The sequence below is a fragment of the Heliconius melpomene genome, chromosome 2 (assembly GCF_056956725.1).
Source record: "Heliconius melpomene rosina isolate 202511_hmr_F chromosome 2, ASM5695672v1, whole genome shotgun sequence".
In the NCBI taxonomy this organism is placed as follows: Eukaryota; Metazoa; Arthropoda; class Insecta; order Lepidoptera; family Nymphalidae; genus Heliconius; species Heliconius melpomene.
Window position 1 is genome coordinate 5,380,205 of NC_140390.1, and position 20,856 is coordinate 5,401,060.

A 20,856-nucleotide genomic window follows, 5' to 3' on the forward strand; every position below is an offset into this window, starting at 1 on the left:
CTCATCACGAAATCTCAGAAACTACATGTGCTAGGAATGTCAAATTTTGCATAGGAGTTACTTATAGGACGTAGGTGCTCGCTAAGACGGGAATTTGCAATATTCGATTTCTAAGGGGTTGTTTTGGGGGTCGAAATCAAATTTTGCATAGACGTCACTAGGACGTAGTCATGGAGACAGAAATTAATAATAACATAGTTCACGCGGGTGAAACCGCGAGCGGGCCGCTAGTATTTTATATTTATTACCATATATGTATACAAAAATAAATAAACTCAAGTAAACATTTAATATTATTTAATTTCTTTAAAGAAATACTGCTTTCATTCTACTATTATAGAGCCACAGGTTGTCGTGGCGTAGGGGCACAAACAGCAATTGTAAATGGGACCTTTGCGGGTTGGGCTCCCACTTGGGGGACTGAAATATGTATTTAATATTTTCATTTCCTCACTCTGGTAACGTGGGAAAGAGTGGCGTTGAGTTCCTCAACTCAAGGTATTTGGCAGAACGTGGGGAACGGAAGTGTCTTAATGGGAACGGAGTGTCTAAACACAGCTTTAGCTTCTCTCTTAACGTTTAAGAGCCAGAATATTGATAGTACTTTTACCAAATATTACCACTATATTGTAAATATTTCACCTTTACGTTTCTTATAGGGTACATAGTCCAGATTAAAAATCAATCCAGGTTAATTTCATCAGTAAGAAATTATGGTGTCACTTTCTAGCTATAGTTAAAGTATACTGGCGATCTGGTTGAGAGCATATACCATGTATGGTGTTAATATTAATTGCAATATGCTTTAGCTGTCAGCTTTCCCCACCATATTTAGTCGTTAGGAGTTTACAAAATGTCATAGAATTTTAATGTTCGATAATTTTCAGTTATAAATATTTATAGAATATATGATACTTGAAAAATTTGCTGTGGTTTGAGAGTAATATATAATTAAAACATAAATGTCGTTTATTCTAAATTTTGTGACTTCTAAATTTTTTATATCGATCAGCCACAAATCCTTAAAAATCGATACTGATAAGGATAGAACAAAAATTATTTGGTTATTTGTATCGAATATAGTAATAATAGTGAAAGAAAATAGTGTGCATCTTCAATAAAAAAATAAATGAGGAGTTCTGCCACTCAACACGCAATGCCTCCAGAATTCGGCAGAAAGTGGGGAACAGAGTGTCTTAACACTGGGTTCTCTCTGCCTAAAGCAGCTGTGTGCGGGATTTAAAGACAAACACAATTTTATCAAATAAAAGGAAATCAAAATTAAAAAACTGAACCAATTAAACTGAACATACTATTAGCAAAATGTAAAAATATTAATAGAATATAAAACCGTTAATTGATCATAAGTCTATATCACCACTCTATGATAAATTAAAAGTTAAATCAAATCAACTTCACGCTGTATCCCGCAAACAGCAGGGTAGCCAGAGGGAACCTAGTGTCAAGACACTCCGTTCTCCACTTTCTGCAATATGATAATCCCAATCCCAAATAAGTCTTTTAATTTACATTAATGAAATAAAACAAGATAAATATATTCTTTTTTATCAACGTTACTCCATATGTTTGCCACCCACTAAGTTGAAATCTTTCTTCGATAAAAATTGTTACATTTTTTTGCTGTCATTAACTTTTATCGCGGGTGACATGTGGTTATCAGTTAAAATAAGTATCGTATATAAATTATTTATGTTCATTTAAAACACAATTTTATTTTAATGTATTAATTTTGTAAGCGCGACGACTATGGGTTAGATTCTCACTGGGCGGAATAAATTTCATTCATATATTATCTTCTGCTCTAATAATGGAACAAAGAGCGGCGTTAAGCTCCGTCACTCAACAAGCAATGTCTCTAAAATGCGTTGATGTAATCTTCGGATCGGAATCGGAATGGACTACTATATCTTTGTTACACTAAGAAGAATTAGATAAATATTTGTGATCTAATGGATTACCTCTGTCCAATGAAGAAGATGAGGAAAAATAAATTAATTTTTAACAAAAACAAAAACCGACTTCTAACAACGAACTAAAAAGTGAAAAATAATTATACAAAGATTTTATAATTTTGAAGTCGGTGCCAAGTAAAACAAACAGGCTTAGTAATTAGATATTGTAGTAAAGGTGTTGTAGCATTAGTTTGACACCGACTTCAAAATTATAAAATCTTTGTATAATTATTTTTCACTTTTTAGTTCGTTGTTAGAAGTCGGTTTTTGTTTTTGTTAAAAATTAATTTATTTTACGATTTTTAGTGATGGGTAGATCTTAAAATGATGCTTCTTAAACGAGTGGTGATGGTGGTGGTAGTGGTTGTCAACGAGTGGTTGTGGTTGTCCTATGTAAAACTTTATTTAATTAGGTATTATTTTTGTGCAATGTTACATTTTGGTATATTGACAAGAACATACATAAAAAGTATTCGGGCAAATTGAAAATCTCCCTTTTTTGAAGTTGGTTGAAAATGAGAACATCCTCTTTTTTGAGGTTGGTTGAAAAGAAATGCAACGATCAGGAATCTCACCTCTGACATCAATTTAAAAAGTTTTTGCTTGTAACTATTACAGTATAATCAATTTTTTACCAAACTTTCTAAATTTTCACCGGGTCCCATAATCGGAACCTAACCAAACTTTCACCAAATTATCCTTGAAGTGTATCCTTTCAAATAAAAAAAGAATCATCAAAATCGGTTGGCGCGACATTGAGTTATTCGTCTATTTGTCGCGCACATTCCTAATGCAAATTTAAGACTTATGTGATTTTCTCATAGATACCATTGTCAGACATGGACCAAAAAAAAATGGGGCCATTCGGGAAGCTTCACCTTTCAAACAAAAAAAAAATTTCAAAATCGGTTCACCCAGTCAAAAGTTATGAGGTAACAAACATAAAAAAAATAATAATAATTAAAAAAAAATACAGTCGAATTGATAACCTCCTTTTCTTACAGAAGTCGGTTAAAAATGAAAAACACTGGAATACTTAGATCTACTAGATAGAGGTGAAGATCGAGCTCAGTGGCGTGCCATTGGAGAGGCCTATGTCCAGCAGTGGACGAGGACAGGCTGATGATGATGATGATGACTAGATATACTCAATTTTCTTACTTTTATATTTAACACAAATCATATATCAGAAAGTAAGGATATCCGTGGAATCTTATATGACGGTGCATATAATATGCAATTAAGGTACGCTATTGTGGGAACGAAATATGATATGTTAGTATATTATAGGTGCATAAAGTAAGAAATTACATATATACAAGTAAACATTTTTAACCGACTTCTGTAAGAAAAGGAGTGTATTTTTTTATACATTTAAATTCAAAGAATAAGCCGTCAATTAGACGTTTGTATAAATAAAATAAAATAGAAACGTATCTTTCAGGTAAACTCCAATTGACATCTCAGAGTTTATAGTTTATGATTAAATATTATTTTTTTTAAGCTTCACGCTCTATCGCGTAAGATGGTAGGCAGAAGGAACATGGGAACATAGTGGTGATGACAAACATTACCTGTTGAGCAGCGGAACCCAACGCCGGGTTTTGCCTCGTTACCAGAGCTAGGAAAATATTTAATATTTAATTCTCATGAGTGATCCCTGCGCCATGACGACCTCTTTTTGTCATTTTGACGGGTTGTCTTTAAATACAATATTATCTATATTATATTCTTATTCTTTTGCAAATGAAACATTTAGAGTTCATTCACAACTCAAGTTAAAATGAACTGAAAACAAATGACTAAGCCCCATTGTCCAACAAGACCGTGGAAATAAAAATATTTCAAATACATTTTAAATAAACGTTTGTTAGCCAGGAAGAGGTTTATAATATTAATTAAGCCCTAATATCTGTAATTAAAATTTTTAACCATATTACAATAAATGATATAACCTTATATATATAATTTTTTGAGCTTCATACTGTAAGCACACAGAAAGGTAGAGAACCTAGTGTTACGACACTCCGTTCCACATTTTATATGAAAATATCTCATAAAAATAAACAAATATATATTCTACATGGTCAAAAACCACACAACAACAACAAGGCACACTCGGCAAGAGAAAATCGATACATATTGAGCTCAATGACCGGAAAGATTAGTTTACATAAATCTTTGGCATTTTGTATGACATAACAGACATGTGGTATGTTAACAGGGTATAGTACGTTCAACAAGTTGTGGCCTTCCCGAAGTTAGCTATAGACGGCTGTGCTGGATGTGTTTTAGGATTTTCCTTACTTCTGAACATGTCCTTCCCAAGAGAACAATGCGCATAAGTTCAGAAAACCTTATTTCAGGTCGGCCACAACTGGTTGACCGTACTGTAGCTACTTATGTCATAATGGACGTTGGTCTCCTAACTTGATAATGTTGTCGGATTAAGCGACATAATGTCGATACAAGTTTCTATTTGTCATACTGTCACACATTTCATTTAAGTTTAAAACTATAGTTAATTATAATAAAAAAATTCTTGTTTTTAGATACTTTTAGTTTTTTTTAGAAATTCTTCTTCTTTCTTCTGGCATTAATTCCGGCTCCTACCAGGGTCTGCCTTGCTACTCAACCTGCTCCACTTTGCACGGTCTTTTGCATCCTCGGTGGTTAGACCATTGGCTCTCATGTCCTGCATGACAACATCTAACAAGCGCTTCCTTGGGCGTCCGGGAGGTCTCACTCCAGAAATTGATATAGCTTTTTTTAGAAGTCATACATGCAATTTTAGTACCTCCTCCAAGAGTTTTATATGATGATGACGATGACGATGATTTATGCATTTTATAAAAATAATAGAATTAAGAAACACATTTTTTTAAAAGTTTGCTTCGTCTGTTACAGTAAACGTATAAAATTTATTATATAACATATACTATAATAAATAGAGATTACGCAATTTGTAAGCCGTTTTGTATAAGTGATAAATTTAATTACTATAATTTACATGTTCCAAAAAATGTTTTAATCGACGACCGGAAAAGAGTAAGCGGATTTGATAAGCCACTCGATACTATTTTACAAGCCACAACGTGAAAATCTACAGTATGTATCTCTTTTTAGCTTCATATCCTGCATATAGCAGGGTAAGCAGAGGGAACCTAGTGTTGAGACACTCCGTTTCCCACTTTCTGCCCAATTTTTAAAGCATTGAACTCAACGCCAAGCTTTGCCTACTTATCAGATCCAAGAAATGAAAACAATCATCATCATCATCATCAACAGCCATCTTTTGTCCACTGCTGGACATAGGCCTTCCCCAATTCTCGCCACGACACTCGATCCTCAGCTTTTGAAAACAATAATTAATAATAATTTATTCCCTCGAGCGAAAATCGAACGCACAACCCTTTACAATCACACCCTTGTTCCACTGCGCGACGATGTCCATATAATATAAATAGTTTTATAACATACGATTTAACTATACACATTTACAACTAAACCCCACACAGCTTATCTCAATATGTCGTAAAACCTGTAATATATTTAACTATTTCTTTAACGCACGGTTTAACTCTTGGACGTAGAGCAATTAGATCCCAAGCCTGCTTGGCCGGAAACAGCAGTGAGATGCCGTTTATATGTATAACCTGTTCATAGATTACTTATATGTGAGGTCTCCGCTTCTTACTGCGACACGGAAATTAATTATTACATAGAAATATTTTACATATATGCATATGTATTTTTACATATATTTTTATATATGTTTACTTACGTTTATTATTCATAATTCGGCAGAAAGTGGGAAACGAAGTGTCTTATCACTAGATTCCCCCTTCCTACCCTACTGTGTGCGGGATACAGCGTGAAGCAGATTTTTCTTTTATAAATAAAAAGTTAAACTATTTTAAAGAATAGTGTTTTACATTTGGTTTTTATCAAATTGACCGAAACTTTAACTTTCAATATAGGTATAAATATTATTTTAAGATTAGTAAATTAATAATTATGTAAATCAAGCGGGCGAAGCCGCGAGCGGAACGCTAGTTATACATACAAAAAGATTCAACAAATATACAAACAGTGGAAGAACGATGTCTTTTTGTGAACGTCGTCGTATGCACCAGCTAAGACAATGCCTTATTACGAAGGCTGCGATCAAATCCTCTTCCTCAATTATTACGTTGATTATGCACTTTGATCTCGGGTCGTTGACCTCTGCCATGAATCTTTAATTCACATCTATATAAGCAGGAAGTGGTCTTGTTGGTGCTAGTGAATAAAACTCGGCCGCGAGATAACCTCTACGATATAAGAGATCTATTTCGACATTAATGTTGTGGCGTCCCATTTGTAATCATTTTCACGCTGTAACACGCACATAGCGAGGTAGGCAGAGGGAATTTAATGTTAAGAGATTCCTTTTCCCTTTTCCCGCTGAATTCTCGAGAAACTCAACGCCGCGCTTAGTCTCGACACCAGAGCGAAGAAATGAAAACATAACTTTAAAGAAATATTTCATTTCCTCGAGTGGGAATCGAACCCACAACCAGTCACGTTTCCAGTCACACAGTTGCACCCCTGCGCCATGACAGGCCCCAATTTTTCTTTTTTATAATCATGAATTTAAATATAATCATGAATTTAAATCATGAATAATGTAGAATGTGTTTTTTCTTGTTCTGTTGATGCTGGTTATTGTTATTAAAGTATCTTATGTAATTGCAATATGTAATCTTTACTATTCTTTATTTTATAATAGTATAATATTTCAATAATAGGTAGTATGAGTTTTTTCTTGTTCTGTTTACTTTTAGTGTTTACAACTTTCTTGCTTAATGTTATCTGTCAGTGTCAACTGTCATTAGTAAGTTAATATATTTGTGACACGGACAGCAGTATTTTGGTAACTTAGTTTTTATTGTTTGTAGTTAAGGTCGTGGGATGTATGTGAATACATTTTAATCATTACAGCATTAGTTTAAGTCTGATATGATCATTTTGTTTTATATACATTTTTTCTTTTTATTTTCTCGAGCCATCAGGTCATGTGTGTGTTTATTTCATATTCACTTTACAATTAATTTATTTTTGTTTTATCTAATATATATATATTTTTTTAGTTATAACATACTATTTTATTTATATATATTTATTGTAATTTATTTAAATTTATATTTTTCATTTTAATATATTTGTATATATATATATATATATATATATTTTAATTTTATTTTTTTAATATTATATTATGGATTCAAGTATCGATTCTTATCATTCCGCGCTCAGCTATGACGAGTTATCCAGTAGCTCCTTTTGTAGTTTGGATGACCCCAGTTTGTCGCTTGACATAGTTCTTTCGAATGAATTTGCACCGCTTCATAAAAACTTTAATTTTTGTCACATTAATGCGCAGAGCATCCCTGCTCACTTTTCCGAATTTTATACCACTTTCAACCAAAATAACATCCATGCCGTTTTGATCTCCGAATCTTGGCTAAAACCTTCACTACAATCTACTTGCTTTTCTGTCCCGGACTACATACTAATAAGAAACGATCGTCTAGAAAGGGTCGGCGGTGGGGTTGCCATATACTTAAAAAGTCACATTTCGTATAAAATCATCTGTCAATCGACTCCTTCACCTGAATCGTGCTTAGAATATATATTTATCGAAATAAACCTAGGAGTAAAGTTTGCCCTTGGGGTTGTGTACTGCCCACCTAATAGTAATTATTTTAATAACTTAGAGATTCTTTTCGAAGATCTTTTAGCTAACTACTCCCATCTTATAATCTCAGGTGATTTTAACACGTGTCTCTTGCGAAATGATACTCGAGCGAGAAAACTTAACTGTATGTTAGAGTCACTTAATTTAAATTTATTACCACTTAACCCTACTCACCACACCAACAATGTTGATACACTGCTTGACCTAATAATCACATCAAATTCTGATCTTGTCACCAAATTTGGTCAATTTTCTGCTCCAGGTTTTTCTCTCCATGACCTTGTTTTTGCGTCATTAAAAGTAAAATCACCCAAGCCAAAACCACAAACTCTTTCAATTAGAAGTTTCACCAACCTTAATCATGAGAAGCTTAAGAGCGATGCTTCCTGCATTGACTGGTCGGCGATCGAAGTGTTGTGTTCGATCGATGAGAAAGTTGATCTGTTGACCTCAAACATAACTGGATTGTTTGACAGACATGCACCAATCCAACTCATCCGAATCAAAAACCAACCAGCTTTATGGTTTAACGACGATTTTCGTAAAGCCAGGGCTAAGCGAGATAGGGCTTTTTCAAAATTTAAAAACAATCGATGTGATCTCAATTGGTCCATTTATAAGGCTGCAAGGAATCAGTGTAACCAGTTGGGTAGAAAATTAAAACGCCAATACATCTTTAATAAAATACGCAATTCTTCTCCCGAAGCGACTTTAAAATTTTTAAAGTCCCTCGGTATTGGCAAACTTTCATCTTCCTCAATTAATCCTGATCTTAATTTGAATGTCCTGAATATGCATTTTTCATCATCTTCTGCCCTTGATATTAGTGTTAAATCCTGTACTCTTTCTGAAATTCACAGTTTGCCGAAAATTAACCTCCCTACCTTTACCTTTTCTTCTATCAGTGATAATGATACCAAGAAAACCATTCTAGCTATCTCCTCTAAAGCGGTAGGATCTGACGATATTAGTCGTGGTATGATCACCCTTATTTTACACATCCTTGTTCCTGTAATAACCCACATTATTAATTTTTCTTTTTCCTCTAGTCAGTTTCCCGTGATGTGGCGCAAGGCATTTGTTCTCCCACTTCCTAAAATATCTAATCCTACGCTACCGTCACATTTTCGTCCCATTTCTATCCTACCTTTCCTCTCTAAAATTCTAGAATCCACCGCTTACCAACAAATCTCTAGGCATTTTTCTAAATACAATCTATTAAACCCTCTACAGTCCGGATTTAGAACTGGTCACAGCACCACTACTGCTTTACTGAGAGTCACTGAAGACGTTAGATCAGCAATGGAAAATAAGCACTTAACTGTGCTTATTTTAATAGATTTCAGTAATGCATTCAATGCCGTAGACCATGATCTTCTTATTGCACTCTTATCCTGCGCTAACGTCTCCAGCACAGCTTTACAATGGTTTTCGTCTTATCTTCAGGGGCGTCGGCAGTCGGTTCGTGTAGGCCAGACCTCTTCTGACTGGCATGATGTGACAGCTGGTGTCCCTCAAGGCGGTATTCTATCTCCTCTTCTTTTTTCATTATTCATTAACTCCATCACTTCCGTTATAACCTCTCGATACCATCTTTATGCTGATGACTTGCAGCTTTATGAACACGCTAGTGTAGATAATATTGTTGGTGTTGTTAATTCTCTTAACAGTAATCTTCGTAACATTTCGATTTGGTCGTCCAAATACGGAATAAATGTTAATCCTGACAAATGTCAGGCTATAATTATCGGCAGCTCGCGACAGCTAGCCAAGCTCGATTACAGCAAACTGCCCAACTTAACATATAATGGCACGGTCATCAATTTCACCACCACTGTAAAAGACTTAGGTATTATAATTGATAATAAATTAACTTGGAGCAATCATGTGGCAGATATGTCCCGCAAAATTTACGCTTCCTTGCACTCAATGGTGCGCCTCAAAAATTTCTTACCTGTGCAGACCAAACTACAGTTGGTCAATACCTTGCTGCTTCCTATTATTGATTACGGTGATGCTTGCTCCTTGGATATGAATAAAGAACTGGTAAACAAGCTCGAGCGGATACTCAACACTTGTATACGCTTTATTTATAACCTCCGCAAGTATGACCGTATATCATCTTATAGGAGGCAGCTTGGCTGGCTTTCTGTGGCTGATCGCAGGAAGTCTAGAGTCCTTTGTTTACTTTACTCCATCCTCTTCAATCCTCAGTCTCCCACTTATCTATCTTCTGACTTTTCCTTCCTTTCCTCTTTCCACGATACATCCTTACGTTCCCAATCCAATTTTATGCTGTCCACACCCCGGCATACGTCAGGGTTCATGTCTGACTCCTTTGCGGTCGCCGGTGTCAGGCTATGGAATGAGCTACCCGAGCCCATAAGAAAAGCTCCCTCTCGTGAGGTATTCAAGCGCCGGGTAAAAGAGTATTTTTTAAAAAATAACATAAATATATAATATTCATCTATTTAATTAATTGTATATATTGGAGTATATATGGTATGCTATATTATTATATGGTTTATATTTTTATGTATTTTTTTTTTATTTCTTTTATTTATAATATCCGTAATATTTTATTATAATTATATATTATATGTATAACTAGTTATTATATGTATATTTATATATTTATTGGATGTGTATGTATGTATATGTATGTATATTTTACTTCTGTACACCTGCATACTCATTATCCCACATGACAAGGTCGGCTGGGAGAGAATGCTTTTAGCGTTAAGCCCGCCTTTTGTACATTGTTTTTTTGTAATTTTGTGCAATAAAGTATATATAAATAAATAAATAATTTTAATATAGATTACACGCTATCTTACTTTTTCTTTTTCTAAAATCTAAGCAATGAGAACCTAGGGGTAAAAATGTAACCTTCGATAAACATGTTTTTTCGTGCATTTCTCTTTAATTCCCTCCACTAAAATTCACAATAATTATAATATTTATTTAAATAATATAACAATCGATTGTAACAGTACGATTACCAATATAATTTAGAAACAATCATAATAATTATTCTGTGTTAATATTTCCTTTTAAAATTATTACAGCGATTCATATAATAATTATGCAATGTAAGTTGTTTATCTTCACTTCGCAACTGTAAAGACATTCTGTCTACCTGATACTTGCGTCGACTGGTTTTGTTGAAAGAAAAAAACGCGTAGAGAAAGTGTGAGCGTAATTATTATTGGGAATTGTACAGTTTGAGGCCAGTTGTGGCGTAATCGCGTGACTACAGCACTATGGGTTGCAGGTTCGAATCCCATTCGAGGAAATGAAATATTTCATATTTTCATTTCTTCGCTCTAAGGTTGCGACCAGCGTTGCCAGACGCCCCGATTTTGGCGCAAGCGTCCCTATTTTTTACTTAAAATGTTCAAAAATCCCGCTTTTCATCTAGAAAAAATCTGGCAACGCTGGTTGCGACACTCAATACGCAACGCTTCCAGAATTCGGCGGAAAGTGGGGAATGGAGACTCCTAAAACTAGGTTCCCTTTGCTTACCTTACTGTGTGTGGGGTACAAATAGGTAACAGGGTGAGTATTGGGAACCTAGTGTTAAGCAACATAACAAAAAAAGAAACTGTACGGTAGGCCACTCAGAATTCGCATCAAGTTCTTACTGGACTTGTTAAATTAAATGTACCCACTATATTCTTTGCGGTCTACGATTGCATCAGTCACATGTACGTACTTATATATTAACTTTAATTACTTTTCCTTGAATGAAAATGTTCACGTTACATTCTAAAAGTAAGCGGTAAGCTGCTTTTTCTATAGAGACAGTCGGGGTTGTGTAACAAGTACCAACTTCCATCTACCGCCATTTTTGATGTTTTTTATAAATAAGTACTAAAAATGTATAATATTTATGGTATTTCATTATTTGATTAGTAAATCAAACAATTATTTAAACGCTCTTAGTATTTAAAAAAACACCAAAATATCTAAATTGCGATACAATTAAAAAAATCTTTTAACACATTAGGGCTTATTTATAAGTTCCTCTCAAATCTAAGATCGGTCTACTAATGCCGTTTTCATTTTTAGATATATAATTTACGAATTTTCATTCACGACGTCTCAAGATCGATCTCAGACTTGAGAGTGGTTTATAAATACAGGCCTAGAGGTCTATATAATATCCTTACCTGTGCCTGCTTGAGTCTGTGCTCTGTGCGGTGCACGGCGAGCAGTGGCGTGACGCGTACGAGAAGCCGCCACCACGGCCAGTCCCGCACCGCGAGGAACGCGCGCACGTTGCGTTGGACGCATCTGTTTTATTAAAAGGATAATGATATCACTATTAATAGAGATATAAATTACTATTAATAATTCCCTTTTTTTCAGCTTCACGCTGTATCACGCATATAGCATGGTAGGCAAAGGGGGCCTAGTGTCAAGAGACTTCGTTTTCCACATTCCGCTGATTTCTGGAGGCAAATCTTCCAGATCGAACGTTGAGTAGCGGAACTGAACGCCGCCTTTTGCCTCGACACCACAGCGAAGAAATGACAATATGAAATATTTCAGTTTTTTGTTATTCTCCACAATGTCATCGCAATAAGAGGAATGAGAGGAATCCGTGCGTGCGACACGCAACGATTATAGACGCAGCATCTCAATATTGAAAGTTTCATAATGTCGATGTGATTGTGAAACGTAAATTTCAATAAATGTTAAATAATTTATTAAACTGTTAGTTATGTTTTAATGTTTATAAAAGAAACTAGAAACATATTTATAAAGCTTTGAAAGAGATTAGAAATTTAGTAATATTTTTTAATATTTACCTAGGATTTTGAGATTCGATTTTTTTATAAAAAAAAGCAATGATAATAAGAATAATAAAAAAATAATAACTTCTAACAAGTATTTATGCTATTAAGGACAAAAAATGGCTATTATCTACAACTCTTACAATTCGCCAAAGTATATTTTTACTTATTTTTAGCTTCACCCCGTATTCCGCACATAGCAGGGATGGCACGCAGGTAGGTCCCCAGAATGACACTTCCGTTCCCCACTTTCCGCAAAATTCTGGAGGCATTATGTCTTGAGTGGCGGAACCCAACGCCGCTTTATTAATAAAAAACAACTCTATTCACCTAGCGGCAGTGTGTTGGGTACGGAGTCTCTGCGCACGACGGCGTGCCAGCAGGCCACGCGCTCTGGCCTGGAGACGCACGAGCACGCGAGCGAGGGCGGCGTCGCGCCTCGCGTCCAGCTCGCCCACCACGCCGCCGCGGAACATGATCTATAACAAAATACATAGAATAAAGATTATTAAACTATTTATATATCGAAAAGAACAAGTTTGGCAGTGATTTTGAAGATTTTATTAAAGAAATCTTATGTATATTTTACATTTAATTTTTTTTTGCTCGTCTGTCTCTGGTTCTATACTTTAAAAAAAACAAATACTTTAACACAAAGAAAACAGGTGTAAATCTATATCTATATATATAAAATCGAAAGGTCACTCACTCATCACGAAATCTCAGAAACTACATGTGCTAGGAATCTCAAATTTTGCATAGGAGTTACTTATAGGACGTAGGTGCTCGCTAAGACGGGAATTTGCAATATTCGACTTCTAAGGGGTTGTTTTTGTGGTTGAAAGTTTGTATCAAACTTCTTTACTACAAATGCTAGGAGGGTCAAATTTTGCATAGACGTCACTAGGACGTAGTCATGGAGACAGAAATTAATAATAACATAGTTCACGCGGGTGAAACCGCGAGCGGGCCGCTAGTATTTAATAGAATTCAAAATATCCCATGTTTTAAATAATAGATAACGTATAGATAAAGTTATTAAAACTATATTATTATTAGAAAACGAAAGAAATGGCAGATTGTTGAAATAATAATTATATAGTTCAAGCGGGCGAAGCCGCGAGCGGGTCGCTAGTCTTACATGCATACATTTGAATATAATATGTAACGAATGCACGTTGTAAGTTCGTAACAAAATTCCTTTAGTATATCAGCATTTCTGTAATCGCAGTCACGCATAATTACAAAATAATCTTTCTTATACAACTGACATGTTTATTTTGTAATAAATGATTGCCATATGAATATATTAATGTTTCTTTCACCTGGTCAATGACTCTGTTTTTAATGGAGGTGCGCTTCGTTTAAACATAATATTATTGTAAAAAAATACATATATTTTATTTTGATAATATAGACTTTATTAGAATTGGTATGGGCTAGTTTAGTATAGATGATAAACACATCGTCGGGGATAGTGCAAAACCGCGAATCTACCATAGATAGGAAGCGCGTATCTGCATTTGATCAGATTTTACAGGAGGAGGTTGAAAATTTATAATATTCACTATGACATAGTACATTTTTGTATATTTTCCAATAAGCCGATGAAGTTAACAATTGGCTGTAAAATCCTACTAATATTATAAATACAAAAGTTTGTGAGAATGGATGTTTGTTTCATTTTCATGCAAAAATAACTAAACTGAATCGGATGAAACTTTACAGTGACTTTAGGTAAAGATTTCGTATAATTTGGATATAACATAACAATAAGTTTAAGCGGGCGAAGCCGCATTTGGGTCGCTAGTTGTGATATAAAGCATGTTTTAACGTAACTACATTTTCCCACAGATAGCACATTTACAATAATTTTGTATATATCACGTTTACTAGTGAAACGTATAGGTTTCGAAAGACGTTCATAATTTTAGAGCTTACCTTGTCACGAGCAATGTAAGCATTAACGATACTGACCCACTCTATTTTCACAACAACTTACACCTCCATTGTTAGAGTGGACACCGTTTACAAATAAATGGTTAGAAAAAATATTTGATTTTAACTATATTTTAGATATATTAATATTAAAATAAAATGTTGAAAATTATTTATTTAAACTTTTCTACTTAACTAAAAAGAAAAAAGTCATGAGTTGTTTTTTATTTGAGAAATAAATAAAGATCAAAAAGTGAATTGAACTTGACTTAGTGAGACCAACAAACACATGCATATATGCATATATTTAATCCAATTTAAATAACAAAAATTGTTATGAATATGTATTTGTTTTTCAATAGACAACGACGAGAGTAGACGAAAGTAATATCTAAAATGAAAACAAAAAGTTATTTCTCTCTCTCTCCCTCTCTTTCCGTATTCTCTACGACTTATTGTAAACGTGGTTCATCTATCTACACTACTGGGTGACCCAGTAAGTTTACTTAGCTATAGACATATAATAACACCTGACTGGACCGCAGGTGCCGAGATGATTGTTTATTATTGCTGTTAGAACGTCTCTACTAAATATATAATAGGTGACAGTACGTAGCGTCTACAATTTACATTATAGTGGCCTTTTTCATTAGCAATGTCTACCGTATTGTATGACAAGAACGATAAGGAACTGAAAATAATAGGAAACACGGTAAGAAACAATGTATGCGGCGTTGAGTTACGCAGCTAAACACGCAGCTAAGAAAAACAATGTTAATTGCAATAAAAGAAAGTGTATGCAATTGAAAAATGCAGTTCTAAGCTTCCTAACAATTATAGAAATAATTATAAATTATATTAAAAAGTTATATTTGTGTTTTCAAGTAATAGTAGGGCAACCGTTAAACTAACAAGATGGGAGATAGTAAGAAAATGATAAGACCAGACCCGGAGGTAGCATAACTAATGCAAAATCTTTCATACTAAATTGTCTTTCTTAACTAATATTTATCTACTAGTTAAGTAAATAAATGAGGTTTATAAACTATAGATTATAATATACAAATTTATGTTATAAAATAAACTATTTGAACTCGATTTATAACTGTAGTATAAGCATTTCAGTTCAATTTAAATATAATAACATTTTTGCTAAGCATCAAGTTCTTAAAAAAATGGAGGCCATTCGTGGCGCAGGGGCAAAAGGTGTGACTGTAAAATCGATTGGTTGTTGGTTCGATCCCCACTCGAGGAAATTTCATTTTCATTTCTTCGCTCTGGTGTCGAGGCTGTGTTCCGCCACTTAACAAGTAATGCCTCCAGAATTCGGCGGAAAGCAACGGGGGTTTCTTAAGACTAGATTCCCTCTGCCTACGCTGCTATGTGCGGGATACAGCGTGAAGTGGATTTAATCAAGTATTTGATCTCTGATTTTCACGATTATTACATATTTTAAATGAAACTCTTTAACCTTATTAATTGCGTATATTTAGTATTATACATTTTTGGAAAGCCAACGTTTCGAACTGTTGACAGTAGTCCATAGAGAGTATAATAATAGAACTATTCCGATTATTTCCAAAAAATCTGTAATACTAAATATACGTGATTAATCCGGTTAAAAGCTGTTTGTTTCACATTGGCACAAGCAGGTGCCTGTAAACGCAACGGTTGTGGCTTCGATTCCCACTCGGAGAAATTAATTATTATTTATTGATATTTTCATTTCTTTTGCACTACTTATCACGCAATGTCGTGAAAATTAGGTGAAAAATGCGGAACGACATGGACACTAGGACCCTCTACCGACCCTGAAGCTGAAATAAAAACCGGTTAAAGAGTTTCATTTAAAATTTAAATAAGTATTTGTTTACATTGCCGTATGTTTACAACACCAACACGAACATGAATCATTATCTTAGCGTAAATGAATGCAGATAGTATACGAAATGTATAATAACTCTAACAAGTAAATATTTACATTGGTTGACCAAACAGTCACTTAACTGTTTATATTATAAATAACGTTTATCTGCTAAAAACTATTTTTTAATAATATATATAATACTAGCAATTATTTTTTAATAATAATTAATTATTTTTAATAATATATAATAACTTCGGCGCCATTTAATGTTACAGATAACGTAAATATTTACATTGGCTTAAAGTGTTGATGTTGTTTATTGATTGATCAAACAGTCACTTAACTAATTATATTATAAGTGACGTGTATTTGCTATAAATTGTTTTTTTTAAATAAAAAAACTATACATGACAAAACCTATGCGTTTTTAACTTCTCGTGTAGTCTTTTATAAATATTTATTTTTATATATTTTTCTTTTTTTTTGTGAAAAACTAATGTTGATTGATTTTTAATTTAATTAATTTTTTTAAAGAACCGTATAAGTTTAGGAACCAATTTTTGTATGACATTTTAAGCTAACCTATAAATGAGGTGTAGTGTAGGTAATAACAATAATAATCTACAATAAATTATTATATTGTCAATTTAAAGAGGAAATATATTCATAGAAGTTGCAAATAGAATTGAGCCCCCTACCAAAACCAATCCAATCCAAAAGACAAACAACCGACATCACCTCCCGTATCTAATAGTAAAGCGATAAGAGATCTACAATAATGACAGCGTTTACTCCACAACGGCAGAAGCATGACAGAGGCAAAAGAAAGAGACCACCTCCGCCGGTGCATCATTAGGAATAACTGCTTCCAAGCAAGATGACAATCAAAAACAAACTCGCGTTGCATCGCTCCAGTTGCTGCAAATATTGGCGACCGCAGTGTAGCGGTCTAACTAGATAATATTTAGATAGGTATATTTTTTTTTGAGGTTAGTCATAAACGGACCAAGTGTAGATTCGATTCCCACTCGAACAAATGAAATATTTAATATTTTCTTTTCTTTACTCTGGTGCGGAGGCAAAGCTTGGAGCGGCGTTCAGTTTCGCCATTCAACACGTAATTCCTCCAAAATTCGACGGAAAATGGAGAACGGAGTGTCTTAGCACTAGGTTAAACACCTTGCTGTGTGCGAGATACATATATTATTATCATATGTATTTTATATATTTAAATATATAAAAGAATGGAGTGGGGTGGTGGGGTAGGGAGAGGGAACCTAGTGCTAAGACACTCCTTATATAAGAGAATTTACAATATTTAATTAAAAAACCTTTTTAGATATTTTTTTTTTTTTTGAGGCCAGTCGTGGCGCAGGGCTACAAGCTTGTAACGCGACAGGTGTGGGTTCGATTTCCACTCGAGGAAGTGATTCATATTTCCTTTTCTTAGCAATAGTGTAGCGTCACTCAAAACGACATGCCTTCAAAATTCGGCGGAAAATGGCGAACAGGAAGTTTTAACATAAGGTTCCCTCTGCCTACCCGAAAAAAAAATTATAATTAATAATATTTGTAAGAGAAAATACAAAAAATTCTTTATTCATAGACGAGACGAATGATATTTCATTATATCAACACACAGTGGGTATTATATCAACATTCACTCGCGTTCGCAACAATGGCACTCAACACATTTGATATGAACAAAAAACCGACGCCACTCATAGCAATTCTCTGTCTCTGATATCTCAAATATCAAAGTATGCAAAGTTACATTACTACTCGTATATACGAACTTAACAACAGGTTCTTGGTGCTAAGTAAGGTTTTTTGACTCTCGATGACTAATATTAATTATATAGTTTATATTTCATTTAAATGAGGCAGTCTGTTTGTTTGTTGCTTATTTTAGTCGATAGTATCGATACTATTTGAATTTGAAATAAAAAAAATATCTATATTATTTTTTTAGCTTCACGCTATATCTCGTACTTAGCAGGCTAGGCCGAGGGAACCTGGGAACTTAGTTTTAAGCCACTCCGTTCTCATTAACACACTTCCGTTCTAAACTTTCCGCCGAATTCTCGAAGCATTGCTAGTTCATCGGCGGTTGTTAACAACACGTTGTGCCTCAGCACAAGTGCTCAGCACGAGTTACCAGAGCGAAAAAATGAATATATTAAATATTTCATTCCCCCGAACGGTAATCGAACCCACAACCTTCGTGTTTACAGTTGAACTTTTGCCCCACGACGGCCTGTACTATTTATCATAGATAAATACGTATTGGATAATTCGAGTTGAATGTATTATTTAATGTCATTTAACTATCTAAAATAGTAATTTAAATATATTTTAATAAGTACTTGAAAAGATTAGTAGCACAGATTTAAAATTACGGTACCTACTAAAAAATCCTTGCTGTGTAAAACAATTGGAAAATCCTTATTGAAACTACGAAAATGCGGGTTGCATTAGGGTTTAATGAATTTTCACATTATCTTAAGTGCTTTGCAAACATACATTATATGAATAATCCAGTAGTAAAAGCGGGCGAAGCCGCAATAGGGTCGCTAGTAAATAATAATTACCAAACATTAAAAACGAAGCTTAAATTTCATATCAATTTCTCTATAATATAAGTGAGTACCTTTAAACATGAATATCTCATTATTTCTCGAAAGGAACTGTACATAAAGCCATAGCAATTTAACATGAAGCCGACATACGACGACACGCGCATTAGGTTTTAATAAGTTGTTAACAGTTAAACTCTCTTATCTATCTATCTATCTATCTATCTATCTATCTATCTATTATTCTATCTATCTATCTTATTATTCTAGCCAGGGTTTAATATGGAAGTTGGCAATTTTTCACGTCCAAAGATTACTCAGGGTCATCGCCATGAAGCGGAAAGCCGTATGAGTACTTAAGAAAAAAATTAAATATGGTAATTTTCATTGTATTTGCGAGGTTCTGTGAAAAACCACAGCATCTAGCAACGTATTTAAATACCAACATGTTTAAGATCTTTTATCTGCAAATATTACTTACGAACGTGATAAGTTTATCTATCTATATATATAAAATCGAAAAGTCACTCACTCATCACGAAATCTCAGAAACTACAAGTGCTAGGAATCTCAAATTTTGCATAGAAGTTATTTATAGGACGTAGGTGCTCGCTAAGACGGGAATTTGCAATATTCGACTTCTAAGGGGTTGTTTTTCAGGTTGAAAGTTTGTATGAAATTTCGTTACTACAAATGCTAGGAGTCTCAAATTTTGCATAGACGTCACTAGGACGTAGTCATGGAGACAGAAATTAATAATAACATAGTTCACGCGGGTGAAACCGCGAGCGGGCCGCTTGTAAGATATATAGATAACATTATATTTATTTGTTAAAACAACTATCTTTTACCTATTGCATTATTAATAAAAAAAAGATAATTTAAATAAGATAAACAAAAAACTAAGATCATCTCTTCTGAGAATTTTTAGGTTTGCTTAAGATTATATTAAAAAAAGTTGCCGAAAAACAAGGTTTTTATGTTTTTGCATCACCACAGTAATTAACAGACGTCGATAGACATAAACTATTACTAAGAGTTATCTAAAAAAATGTTAAGAAAAACAAAAACCAAATCTATGACGAAAGTAATAAAAAATATGGTAAATTTAAGAGTATTCAGTGCAAGCAAAATTATTTCTAAATCAAAAACGACAATTTTATACTGGCGACGAACATTTCAAGATCACGGCGATACAATTGTCAAAAAGTAATATAATATTCCTATGAAGTCAGTCGTCGCGCAAGGGTTCAAGCATGCGACTGTAAAAGGTTGTCGGTTCAATTACCACTCGAGGAAATTAAATAAAAGTTTCATTTGTTCGCTCTAATGTCGAGCCAAAAATGTTTTTTTTTTATATTGAATAGGCTTGCGTTTGATCGCATGTGTGGCACGCTTGCCTAGCAGATACCTATTCACTCTGGTTTTGAAGACCCTCATATTGTATGTCTTAGGAAATACGGATGCCGGCAATGAGTTCCAATCTCTCGCATGTATCGAAAATTCAGCGGAAAGTGGCAATCGGAGTGTCTCAACACTAGTTTTCCTCTGCCTACTATAGATAATAGATGTTTAAATGAGCAACAATGTATTGAAATTCGACTTCATCATTCGCGAAAGCTAAGCTATTAAAACATTTAATTATGCACCATCAAGATTGTGGGTCAGAAGTCGTTATGCACATGCGTCTTGCTTCATGAATTCATGATGATAGCTGCTATTTATTTTACCATATTAAACATTAAGTAAAATCATCGTATTAAAAGAAATTAAATTGTAGTATTAATAAAACCTAGAAAAATCCAAATTATAAAAAAATATATAGTGGAGTAGGTAGAGAAACTCTAGTGTTAAGACACTCTCCTTTTTCCTCCGAATTCCAGAAGCATTGCGTTTTAATTGACGTAATTCAACGCCGTGCTTTCGCCCATCCATGAACGTTTACCGTCACACGCTTGTGCCC

The 20,856-nt window shown here is 34.0% G+C and overlaps 1 protein-coding gene across 4 annotated transcripts in view; it reads right to left on the minus strand.

Annotated features, from left to right (window-relative positions):
* Mhcl (Myosin heavy chain-like) overlaps positions 1 to 20,856 on the minus strand; it is a 192,967-nt gene that overhangs the window by 26,425 nt on the left and 145,686 nt on the right. For all 4 annotated transcript variants that reach the window (XM_085199135.1, XM_085199125.1, XM_085199143.1 and 1 more), the window contains 2 exons: positions 12,843 to 12,991; positions 11,886 to 12,009 (listed from right to left, as the gene is read on the minus strand). In XM_085199135.1, the coding sequence (XP_085055261.1) occupies positions 11,886 to 12,009; positions 12,843 to 12,991 (273 nt within the window). The remainder of the gene's footprint in view (positions 1 to 11,885; positions 12,010 to 12,842; positions 12,992 to 20,856) is intronic.